This window comes from Argiope bruennichi, chromosome X1 (assembly GCF_947563725.1).
Source record: "Argiope bruennichi chromosome X1, qqArgBrue1.1, whole genome shotgun sequence".
NCBI classification, from domain to species: domain Eukaryota; kingdom Metazoa; phylum Arthropoda; class Arachnida; order Araneae; family Araneidae; genus Argiope; species Argiope bruennichi.
Window position 1 is genome coordinate 9,079,509 of NC_079162.1, and position 13,230 is coordinate 9,092,738.

Genomic DNA, 13,230 nt, shown 5'->3' on the forward strand with positions numbered 1-13,230 from the left:
AAGAGAAATGGGTTTCTTCCAAGAAATAAGAGTAGTTTTCGTTCAAGAATAATTCATAATATTCGCTGCTCCGAATATGATGACTTTCGAAAAATCTGAATTTATTTTGGAAAAGAAAAAAACACTTCTTTTCTTACAAATGATTTCATATTTTAGTTTAAAGTAAATGAGAGAAAAAAAATCGATTTTTGGAAAAAATATCGATATTTTTAAATTCAGTATTCTTAATCACTCCCTGTTAGCTTATTGAAGAAGTAGTCATCGTCTATCAGCATGTTTTTTAAAATCCGAAATAATTTATATGAAATTTTATTCACAGGAGCAGTTTTCTGTTCATTTTTCTTGTTAAATCCTGAAAATACTCCTTTTCAATCTCGTCTTAATGTATTGCATTCTTATTTTTAATAAATGATTGGGAAATGTCATTTCCAGAAATTAGTGATATATGTTACAAAAAACCTTCAAGGTTTGATTTAAGTACTCTATGAATACTGAAGAGAAATAGTAAGACATTTTAAACTTTGCAAGAACATGTCAAAGATGATTGACTTTATAACAAATAAATGAGCAAAAAGAAAGTGCATGGAAAAGAAAGTATTCATCAATATTTTCTCTAAAACATGAATCATTTCATAGAGTTGAATAGCTTTTCCTCATACCTAAACCAATAGCTTTGAAAAAGAACAAAGCTATAAAAATAATCTGCAAGAAGATGGGAACTTAAGCTTCGAAAAGGAATTATTTGGAAATAAGGCACTTAAAATACTTAAAAAAGGATTTTTTAAAATGACCGCAGAAACGACTATCCACTTCGCTCTAGCATAACAGTATTATCTTGATATTATATTTGAATATTTTTTAAAAATCGCATTCGACGTTTCCATCCCCACGATAAGAAAATTACTCCTCATTAGGTTGAGTCTCATTAGTGGAATTTCTTGAAAAGATATTTAAAGGATATTTCCTCCTGAGCTGCCTCTTATTTTTGTAGGAAAAATAAGCATCTGTTCCTACATACGTTAGTAAAGGGAATCGTGCTTTTTTAGTCTTCATTGAATTAGATTTTCAGATATCCATATTTCGATCTTTTGTTCTCATTGTGAAATTTTTATTTTAATTAGAAAACTTAAAGATCTTGTCTTTAATTAGTTTCTGTGTCCTAATTTAGAGTTAAATTTTATATTTTCTGAATGTAGTTTGCAAAATGCTCTCTTTCGTTTAAAGAAAAGGCATGAAATACTGTTAACAGGACTTTCCTTATTTCAAGAGAAATAATTCTTGAATTTGTCGAGAAATGAAGAAAAATCTATTATTCATTTCAGGAGTGAAATCTGTCGTGAAAAAAGATTTATTCCAGCAAATTTTTAGAAAATGGAAAGTAATGCTTTCAATACTTTTGAAGTTAAAAACATTACATAACCAAATAGCTTCTTGAGAAATAACTGGAAATCCAGCATTTATTAGTATATTGCAAATTTTCTTGGCTAACAAGAATAAAGACAAGTATTTATTATTTTGGTAAGCTATCAAAGAAATATGTTAAATAGTGCGAATATTGTTAGGGGTTGATATATTGAATAATACAACTTTAGAAATCTAAACTGCCATCGTTCGTATAAGGACAATTTGAAAAATTTATCTGATTTACAATTCATTAGATTTTTGCAATGATTATGCATCCCTTTAGAATTTATTTTGCAATACATGAAAAAATGTCCTGACATCAAAGAATTTTGTTTTGTTTGCGATTACATTAATTGGAATGTCATTTATTTGAAAAGAAGAATGGATCTCGTCCATTTTAGTTGGGGATGACCAAATTTTGTTTGGACTGTTTTTTTATACTCAATAAAATTTAAAACATACCTGGAATTAATAAGGTTAGAGTGGTATACAACTCTCTTACACTCACTGTTTAGATTATTTGAAACTTTTTGGGCGAACTTGTTCTGTTCTGTTTTGATCGCTGATTCTATTTACTCATTCACAAAAAGAGAGACTAGTTTTGGATAGGTTTGAAAATTTACAGAAGCCAAAGTGATTTGAATACTAAACTAGATTCTTCAAGCAATCCGAAACATCACAAAATTTAATTTTGGAGAAAATGAATTATCTTATAATTTCTTTTAAATTGATCTAATTCCTTCCAATCAAATGGATGAAAAATGCATTTGCCTTCTCGTCAATATTTTTTTTTTAAAAAATACAATCAGTTTGTTGTTTTAAGGTAACTGCAGCTCATTGGCAATAAAATATCTGATATATAATCAAGAACTCTTACCAGTTAAAACAGTAGACATATAATGTATATAGTTGCACAGAAACGTTCACTTAATAAATGCAATTTTAATGTTTGCCTTTGTGCTATTTAATGTTGTCCTTTTGTGCTATTTAATTGACTACTTTTATAATAACGGATTCAAAAAACGTATACATATGCATTTTCTAGAAAAAGGGTCTTGAAACTTTTAAGAAGTAATGATCAGTAAAAGACTATTTCTATCTTAAAATTAAAGAAAAAAAGAACTTAATTATTCAAATAAGAAATTAAGTCTTATTTGAATAATTATGTTTGTAGCCCCGTTTAGTTTATTTCAATATATTGGCAGAATTGATACTAAATGACGGAATCATTCAGTTCCTCAATCAATCCATTGCTGTTTGCCATTTTGACATTTGCCTACTTCAAAACGGATTAGATATAACATGAAAAAAAGATAATTTTTCTAAAATTAGAAAATGAAATGATAGTTGTTTCGCTTTGAACTAAATATGCGTAATAAAAGTAAAAACAACCCTTTTGTTTGTATTTTCAATTTGAAAGAATACATTTAAAAAAAAAGAACTTGTCCCTTAGGTAGAACCAAAGAACTATTTCTGAAGGTTTGCAAGCAAAGGGTACACCGAATCGTATTTCTCAAATATATGCTTTGTTTATGCTCAAAAATATTCTTGTTAAGACGAATAGAAACGTCATGGCAAAATTCTGTAAATGAAAAATTCTGCAAACGACTTTTATCTAAAATATTTAGTGTCTTGTGTTAATTCTGAAAACATCTTCATCAAACAAACATTTAAATCCGTTCCTATGTAATAATTATCTAAAAATCCATTTTAAATTATAGTCTAAATAAATCTAGTTAACTGTTCGATGGAGAATTTTCAAAACTTCTTCAACATTAAATGGGTCATCCTAGAGTGCAAAATGAAAGACGAAGGAAGGAAGCAGAAAAAAAAATCTAGCAGTATATTTCAATCCATTTCCCATCCTAAATTGTGTTCCGGAATGAGAAGCGCAAAGAAGGTAAAAGAGAAAATAAATTCAATTTATCTAATCATACCTCAAAAAGTAATTGCTCTTTGATCTGTCACGATTCATTTTGTCTTCAGTCACTTTTTAGCGAGAGAGAAAGAGCAAGGTAATGAAAAGAAAACGGAGGGACAAAATGGCTCAGCTGCAATGTGCACCATTTTTGCAGGAGTGAAAATGAGGAAAAAAAAGCTTGGAAAAAATGGTCTTGACTGGAACTGCGAAGGTTAAGCTTAATGGATCTCAAAAGGGTAACGCATAATACAGTACGTGACAGAAGGGAACTCCTGTGGAAAGGAAATCTTTGGCCCTTTCACATCTACCTACTACAGCACGTATCTATAAGAAATGGAAGAGCCACGCAGGTAATTTGAAGAAAACATATGCTTCAGAGCAAACATAAGGAGAAATGAAAAAGGTTGTTGGGATCGTGCCTGCATGCAACTTCGATGCTGTTTCAAACGATAGCTGCTTTTCTGAATGCATTTTTCGATGCATGGAGTTTTAATCAGAAGCAATTGCGAAGCTCTGAATTAGCATTATGAAAGGAATTTTAAATGGCGCATTTGTGCTTGTTACATTATGCTGCCATTTGTAAAGGTTATGGACGTACGAAAATTGACCCTTTAAAAATGTTTTTGATAATAGTTTTGCAAATATTGAGAGCTAATGCATTAAAACATACTGAGTTTTTATTAGTGAGAGAGAATAAGCTTTGATTTTTTAAAAAATTATTATTTAGTATTATAACTCAAAAAATACGCTTTTTCTTTATGGATCACTAATACCATTTTTTAGCAACCTGAATATTTAGAACTTTTTTCAATATTCAGAATATGGAAATGAATTTGAAACGAAAAATAACCAGAACAATAATTATTTATTCATTGTGTTTACGCTCCTAATTTACGTAAGCCACTAGTTTCTATTCCATTCCGGTTTTGAATATTAGTGTGAATAACATAACATATCTTTCAATCACATCATTTTGGTACAAGTGGAGAGCGAAATACAGAATAATGGAGAATCTGATATTTGAACTCATCAAAGATGTTGAACTATCAAATTGGTTTGAATACACAGTATTTCTAAAAGTACTTCGCAAATTGGCTATAGTCTGGTAATTGCTTAACTAGGTAGTGTAAAGCTTTACTCAAGTCCAAGGCCCTTTATTTTTAAAGGAACAAACAAGAAACCAAAGACTTTTAATCTATTTAAATGAAAGCAGAATTCCAACGAGGAAATAACCGTTAAATTATCAGTATCTTAATTTAGAATTTATTATTTTTAAAGAAAATCAAGCCAAAAAAAGGTTCTAATTTATGTGACGAAGTTGGGCTTTTAAATTATTTGAAGGATTAATATGTAACCATAAAAACTTCGAAATCTCTTGTATTCAGTAAATTTTCTTAAAAAAAACTAGTTTCTAGTTATTTTACAGAACAAACCGATATTTTTTTATAAATTCTAATAGATGCTTTTAATTTTTTAAGTTTATAATTGGTTCCGTTATAATTTCAGTTTCTAATTGGGGAGAACAACTGAATCGGCAATGCACATGTGAGTTTGATATAAAAAAAATTGCTTTTCCCTTTTATCTCTTCTTTAAAGCTTCATATTAGAGTTTAATTTTCCTAATACATTAATTCGTTAATGATAGGTATCAGAGAAAATGCGTCTGACGAAGCATTACATAATTTATATTTTAAGTTATAAATAGAGAAAAGTATAGAGTTTAGAGTTTTATCTTAATATTTTCGATTTCAGGAAAATGATGGAAAACGAATCAGAAATCTTTAGACAGAACGAAAATATTTTTCCCACCCTTCAAGCAACTCATCCATTTAGAAAATGGTTTTTAACTGATTAATGGCTATTGCGAATACTAGCTTATTTCTATCCAAAAAATGAGATCCACATTTAATCGTACATATGAAAATTAATTCGATAAAATTTCGCTCAAGGTGGAGTTATTATATGACCGCTTCCTGATATCCATTTTTTGGAAAGTATTGCCTCATCCATTGAACTTATTTAACAAAAATATCCGAAAAGATGAAACAAAAATTTTACAGAAGCCTTGTCTCAAGGCTACGTTTTTATTTTATAATAACTTCCGCTTAATGACTTTCAGTTTGCATGCAGCTCAGTTAATATTTCCTTAAGGTAAAGAGAGAATTTATATACATATTCAAACTCGTTACTTTTCTAAGACATTTGTATAACAATGAGAAGAATACTCTAAGAAATTAAAATTCCATATTGATTATTTACTCATCACGAGATCAGGTATCTAAGAACAGTGAGTATCAGTGAGCACAAGGGAAACCATAACATATTACAGCTAGTTGTAATTTTAACAGAAAACTTCGGCATCTTTAGACTAAGAAATGCACCAATAATCATTACCATGCTATAATGTTTAGAAAGACACCAGGGAAAAAATTTCAATGATGCAAATGAATCGATCTTAACAATTTCCTAATTTATAAATAAATAGCTCACTTTATTGTTAAAGAATTTACAAAATATCGATATAAATAACTGGAAGATTATTCTCAAATTATTAATAGTTTACCATCTATTTCATTCGAATTCTTTCCTTTCAAGCCAGTAGGCATCTTACTTACGAATAAAAAAATGCGCATATTTTAATGTTTTTTTAATACAATATTTTAATTGGTTGTATTAAAACGAAGTAAAGTTTTATCTTTCAATGGCGAATTGCATAAAACCTGAACACATGGATGGCAGTTAAAAATATATCACGATGTTAATTTTTGGGAAAAATGCCCTGATAATTTAAAGACATACTCTAAATTTCCTGATGAAATTTCTTATTTAATAATATATACGTTGCTAAGTTTGTAGGAATGTCTTGATTTCATGAAAAAAAAATTAAAAATGTATGGCTGCTACTCTTTTTGAATGGTGGCGTATATAAAGGAATATGAAAAATTTTTTTTTGAGGAATTGTTGCACGAACATTTTGAATTGAAATATTTTAAACTTATATCAAGAATCTGTCTTTTTTTGTTTTTGTTCTGTATTGCAGTTTCATTTTTGCTGTTTCGAATCGAGGAATCCTTACTTATATCTACAAATATCATACAAACGCTATGGTATTGAAATGCCTCATTAACAAGAGACAGAAAATTTTTAAATCATTTCATATGAATCCTACAAAATGATTACAAACAGTGCGGGATCTTTCTTTCTGTTTCATCTTTCAATAAAAAAAAAATAGAGATTTCATTCAGGAATCCAAAGAACAATTATTATAATAAAATTAAAATAACTTTTTAAAAAATCCGTATTGTAATTCTCAATGCATTCAAAACTTTGAAATTGATTCTTATGTTTTGATATTAAAGTCACAACTAAAAGCATTCATCTACAAGATAATGCCAACAAGAAATATTGCAAACGATCCATGCACACATATATTATACTTGTTGAAAATTGTTACGAATCAACAAAAATAAAACGTGATAGAAAGAATTTTTCACTATTATGCAACAAAGCATTTACAGGCATCAGAGAATTGAGTTTTATACAAAGTATTTCTGTATCATTTCATACCATTTTTTGCAGAAACTTTTGCATTTAAAACAACAATAGGTATGCTCATCGCGCATTAATAAATTGTCACCTAAGTTATCAGTGACTATCTTTCAAACACAAAAGAAATGTATTGTATGCATTTTCAGTATAATATTCTGTTTGCAATGAATTGAAATAAGGTATATAATACATTTCTTTGCTTACAGTTAAGAAAAGGATTCAAGTATCAGCTTGAAATTCTTGTCATTCTTTTATAGAAAACTAATCTTTGTTTCAATTGAATCATCAATACGCGGAACTTTTAAATAACATTAAAGTGGCTTAGTACCAGAGAGTAAAATTCAACTCACAGTAAATGGGGCCATAATGAACAAAAGAGTGGCCGTTAACTAGATTAGAAGAGGGATGATTAAGGAAATTTGCTCCACATCAGAGTCACAGGTTATTTATAAAAGCTCAAATGAATGCAAGAAATTCCTTGAAGAATGAAAGTTTTATTTAGTTTCAGTTGTATGGAATCGGTCAGTTCTAAGACATCTTAAAATTTTAATCCTTATGCCATGAAAACGTGTAATTATGAATTCAGAACCCGATATATAGAAATATTAGAAATCAAGAAACAATACCATATAAAATATAAATTCTTAATGCAGAGAGTATATGTATAGGTTAACATGCATATTTCATTCAGAAAACAGTTTTAAAAAGTAAGGCTTTTGAAATCCAATTGTTATTTAAATCTGAATACTTTTGAACTGCAAGAATTTTTTCCAATTACGTTTTTAGCACTTTTTAATGCTATATATAAAACGTTTTAGCTTTAAATCTTTGTATCTGAAATGACATGAAATTGTCTGAACATATAACTGAAATCCTTCTTGGTAGTTTGAACTATCCATCAGAACTATACATGGCTCTTTTTCCATATCCTATCAACAATCATTTTATTGATGTGATATAAGGATTGATTATATCAGCGAGCATGCGTGGAAAACACGACTTAAGGCATCACAATAAATATAAGAAAAATTTCTTCATATCTTGAATATCATGCTTAAATTTACTGCATATCCCTTTAGCGCGTGATAAATTATGCACTTCGGTTGTGACAGAATGATTACTTAAAATTTTGCCAAACTAATTAAGGCTTGAATTTCCTAGCTGTTTTTTTCTCTTGTGAATGTTCTTGTTCCTTGAAAATTAACTGAATTATTACTGTGTGTCATTCGAAACACCTTTTTTAAATACTGAATGTTAGTAAATTCAATGTTTAAAATTTTTTTATGAATTATTCCTAATGGTTTTATATGGTCAAATATGAGGTCTGGGTTTATCTCACTGAAATGTATTAAATTCAAAAAATAAATTTATTAAATATATTCATTGGTACATTTAATTCTCAATTTGAAAAAATTCCACATTACTGAACTTGAAATTTTGGTTTAATCGATTGCCTCTTAGGTATACTTCGTCAGTATGCATCAAATGTAATCCCAAAACATTTAATTTATAAAAGGAAACTATTTAAAAAAATAGGACCATATGTAGTATTGCATTTGAATCTATGAATGAAGCATTTTTTTAAATCTCTTTTGACATAAATATTGCAATTTCCCTAAAATTTTCGAGTGATTGTTTTGAAACATACCAAGAAAAAGTAAAAATTGCTTACTTCATGTAAATAATTTGGCATTTCTATGCAATTTATCTATCAATTTTAGCTGTCAAACTTTAATACTTTTTGCTTAGATAGGAATTTTTGAAACTTCAATATCGTTATGAATTTTACGAAAGTCTGCAGAGTTCAATTCCAGATTTTAGTCGTTAACAAATCGAAAAATATGCAACAAACGTAAAATGTAACGTATGCAACAACGTTTCTAAACAAACGTAAATTTTATGACATTCTCAACTATATTAGAACTATTTTTAAGCTAAACAATTTCTTCGAATTGACATAAAATAGAAAAGAGGTAATATGATACTTCTTAAGAATTATTTACAAATGTCGAAAAACTGAAATAGAAAGCAAAGGAAGTAAATGTATGTGATTATTACTTTTTAACGTTAGCAAATAAGTCAGCATATTTTTGAAAAATCAAATGAATATTTTGCTCATTTCACTGTCAAAAAAATTATTATGGCCATGTGAAATGTTCATAAGGGAACTGTTTTTTTTAATAGTAAAAGCTTTTTATTTAATTTTTAATTTTAAAATTAAATGTTACTTTGTAAGAGGACGCGAACGAGATGATAAGCATACACATATTCGAATATAGTTGCAAAACTGTTTGTAAATATAAACTCTATAGGATTAAGTATATTTTATTTAGAATATACTTAATCATATGGCTTTACTGCATAAGCCTCAGAACATTATAAACACAAAAAAGAAATATATTTTTATTCACTGGATTAGTTCGCTGCCATCAAAGGAAGCAAATGAGTCATTTTTTGTCAAATTGATAGCAGGAATATTGAAATGCTTCATAATTTTAATTTCATACTTTGACTATTAGTGGAGAAAGGAAAGAATAATTATAAAACCAGCGTGAAATGACTGTAAAAATAGATTTGTTTTAAATACTATTTACTTATGTTTTTAAATTAAATGCTATTTAGTAAGGTGAGGGGACTAAAAAGAACGAGCACAAACACATTCGAAGGTATAACTTTTCCGTTCCGAAAATTAATGATGAGTCAAAAATATGGATTCGGATAGATGTGGAAATCCTTGATGGAATATAAAACCTTTGAAGAGTTATTTCTCATATCCAGAGCTATCCGATTAGATCAAAGATTTGCCGAAAACGTGTTTTTGTAATTAATATACTTGAAATGAATTTTAAAAATGAAGTCCAAAATATTTCCTCGAAAAATTAAAGGTTCATCCATCTTATCCTCGTTTTATGATACACTTTATTGCTTTTGAAAAGAAGTAACATGAAAAAAATACGTTTGAACCAGTTATTAACAATAGTTCATATCTCAAGCTCAAACTCGAACATGTGCAGGAGGAACATTGCATAAATTCAAGAAAGATAATTATCAAATATGAATGTTAAAACCATTGGAAGAACACTTTCAAAAATAGAAAAAAATGAACATGGAACCAAAATAATGAATTCATAAGCTAATATTTCAAAATCAAACAGTATTCACCTCCTTGGGACAGCCCTCGGTGAAAATCATGTATGAAAATATTATAATTAGGCTCAATCAATAATTCCTAAGATTAAAGATGCTTTTATTACGTAAATGATAAAAATATCGTATTGAACAAAAAGATAGCGAGGGAAAGATACATTACTGATGCAAAATGTTTGAGACATTCTTATTGTTTCAAAACGAAGAGAGTTTGGGAAAATTGCAATTATGATATAGAATGTCCGAAACATTATTTCCAAAACGAAAGATAGAGAATTTTTGCAATGAAGGCAACAGTATAAGAAACTGAAAACAACATAGTTTTTTCCTATTATCTATTCGATATCGTTTTTACAAATCTAAAATTTTTCATCCTATTGATGAAATACTGATATCATCTGAAAGAAATAGCAATAATGACACTTTAGCATGTTCAATCATGAGAACAATATTCTCTTCTTGAAGAGAATTTGAAATGAGCTTAGACAATGAAAAATGACGTCATTCTCATGAAATATTAATATTGGTTTGGTTATATAATGTTTGTTAGCAATGGAATAGTTTTCAAAGAAAATATAAAATAAAAGGACCATTTGTTTTCCGGCTGAAACTTATATGCTATTTTTATGCTGTTATTTTAAAACTTTCCATTTTTGATGCTATTTTTCTAAAACTATACAATTTTTCTATAACTATTTTTAAGCTGTCTATTTAAACGAAGAAATATAAGCACTAAAGTTTTGGATAGAATTCTAACCTTCATACATATGTAACCTTTGAGTTCCTTCTGTTTTATCTTAAGTGTGAATAGTCAGATACATATTTTTATAAAATAAATGACATTTATACTAACTCTTTAAAATTTTCATTACATATCATTGCAAAATTATTTGTAGTGTTTAGAAGATTATGCAGGATTGAAATACAAACAATCAAAGCGAATTCAGTTAATTAGGATTCTTAAATCATTTAATTGAATTTTATTTGGATTAATATTATGAGATCCTAGCAACAAAGTACCTAGAACAACATAAGCTTTTTTTTTTGTTTTTTTTGTTTTCAGTGGTTTACCAATCAAAACCCATTGCTTATGATGGATGAAGATATTCATTTAGAAACTTATATACTTATAACTTTTGGAGGACGTTTTATATATCTACATGATATCTTAGCACTATTCAAAACATTTCTTGCTATCAGTTTAACACAAATAAGAGGAATTTTTTCTAAAACTTAAAAAAAAATGGTTTATTATAAAATTTGTTGTAAGTATTAAAAATGGGCTTTAATAACTGCTTTTTCAAAATTTAATTAACTTTTTAAAATTCACAGATGTTATGGGACTAATGATTTTTTTGAAAAATAATTTCTAAAAATTTAGAAGTTTTACTCCCAAGTTTCGTGAAATGAAAAAAATCTCGAAATGATTATTCCTGACTCTTCCTCATTATCGTACTATATTTAGCGCTATTTTCATTACCTAAATTTATGTTAATGACTAACCACTAAAATACGATGAATAATTTTTTAAATGGAAAATCGTGGCACTTGTTAGGACCGCTTTACTGATAAAAAATATTTAATCCTTTATATTCTTTTTTATATTACAAGACACTCATAGCATTTTCTATAAACAGTAGATATTATAATTTATAGTGCATCACAGCTAAAGGATTCAGTGCATCTATAATTTATTTTGAGATGTAAATTCTTAACAAATATTCTAATTTTCCTGAATACATGAGAGAATTTTAACATCACTTTTTAATAATGCTCTTTACAGAAGATTTAAAAATGAATAAACTTTAATAAAATTTGTCCCATTCCTTCTTGCTTTTCTCATACTACTCTAAGCAACGGCTGTTCTAAGTGCTCAGACTGATAAACACATCAATGCTGAATATCAATATATTGAGAGAATGAACTCACCGGCTGTCCTCGCACGGCCGATTTGACCATGGTAACTTCAGCATTCCCTGGCAGAAGAACCGCCTCCGGAGGGGGGCACCTTTCGGGCCCCTCCGCAGCCGCGGCTGCTGCCACACATCTCTGTCGGTGTTCTTGAGCCATCTTTGCCATCTGCTGGTTCCTGGCCTTCCTCATACTTATTCTCTTTCCCAGGTAGCCAACCGTTGCATATTCTAACAAGGAAGCGAACACCATCACGAAGCAGGTTCCTAAGTAGACGTCAATACTTTTGACATACGAGATTTTGGGTAAGGCGGAGTTGGTACTGGACATAAGGGTGGTCATTGTGAGCACGGTGGTGACCCCCAGGGCTACTCGGGCAGGTGTAGCATTTCTGTGCAGCCAGAAAGACACCCATGAAATGATGACTATCAGCCCGGCTGGGATGTATATCTGGATTAAATAGTAGCCCATGCTCCGCACAAACTGAATCTCACACACTAATCTCGAATAGTTACCTGCAAAATGATTAAGAAAAAAAAATGTTAATACATTTTGTATGAAGGAATAAGTTTGAAAATATATAAAAGTGGATCAAATAAAAAAAGAACGATAGTTATAGTTGAGTATATTTTTGAGTAAATGTGATGGAAACGTTGCATAGAAGGAGAACGGAAGATAAGAAAGACAACTTTTATTGTGGAATAGGTTTTCTCTAAGTAATTGCATGGAACCACGTACAAGCACTGGTGATCGGCCAAAAGTATTGTCCAGTGTACAGTCGGTTGTCATATCATCTGCATCTGCATCATGTTAGCGACTAAAGAAGAACATGATTCGTGTTTTAGTAGCAAAATGCGAGAGATTGCACCGGGGAATGTATTATAATCGACTCGTGTTCAAAGCTGGCATAAGCATTTTCAGATCCTTTGCAGTGGTCTTACTCCATGACAATGCCTGGTCACTTTCCCACTTAAAAAGTTTTGGTAGACAGTGTTGAAACACCCACTACAGATCGTTTATCATGTGACCGACATATTTGTCGCGCTTGAAAAAACATTGAAACGTCGCCTCTTTTATTCGGAAAATGGATACTGTTTGAAACTGCTTTCAGGCTCAGTCTAGGTTGATCAAGAGCTTGTGGAATTTTGATGATTATTTTTAATGAATAAATTATACCGATTTTTTTTCGCGGCTCTTATTCCATTTTCATTTGATACACTCTTATATTTTGAATTCGATCGCAATAAATCTTAATTATAGTGAAAATATGAAAATACAATAAAAAGTAGGGAAATTAA

The 13,230-nt window shown here is 29.3% G+C and overlaps 1 protein-coding gene across 5 annotated transcripts in view; it reads right to left on the minus strand.

The window, feature by feature from the left end:
• The window catches only part of LOC129958099 (gamma-aminobutyric acid receptor subunit beta-like), a 234,984-nt gene that overhangs the window by 69,486 nt on the left and 152,268 nt on the right, over positions 1–13,230 (minus strand). For all 5 annotated transcript variants that reach the window (XM_056070288.1, XM_056070282.1, XM_056070287.1 and 2 more), the window contains one exon: positions 11,951–12,447. In XM_056070288.1, coding sequence (XP_055926263.1) covers positions 11,951–12,447 — 497 coding nt within the window. The remainder of the gene's footprint in view (positions 1–11,950; positions 12,448–13,230) is intronic.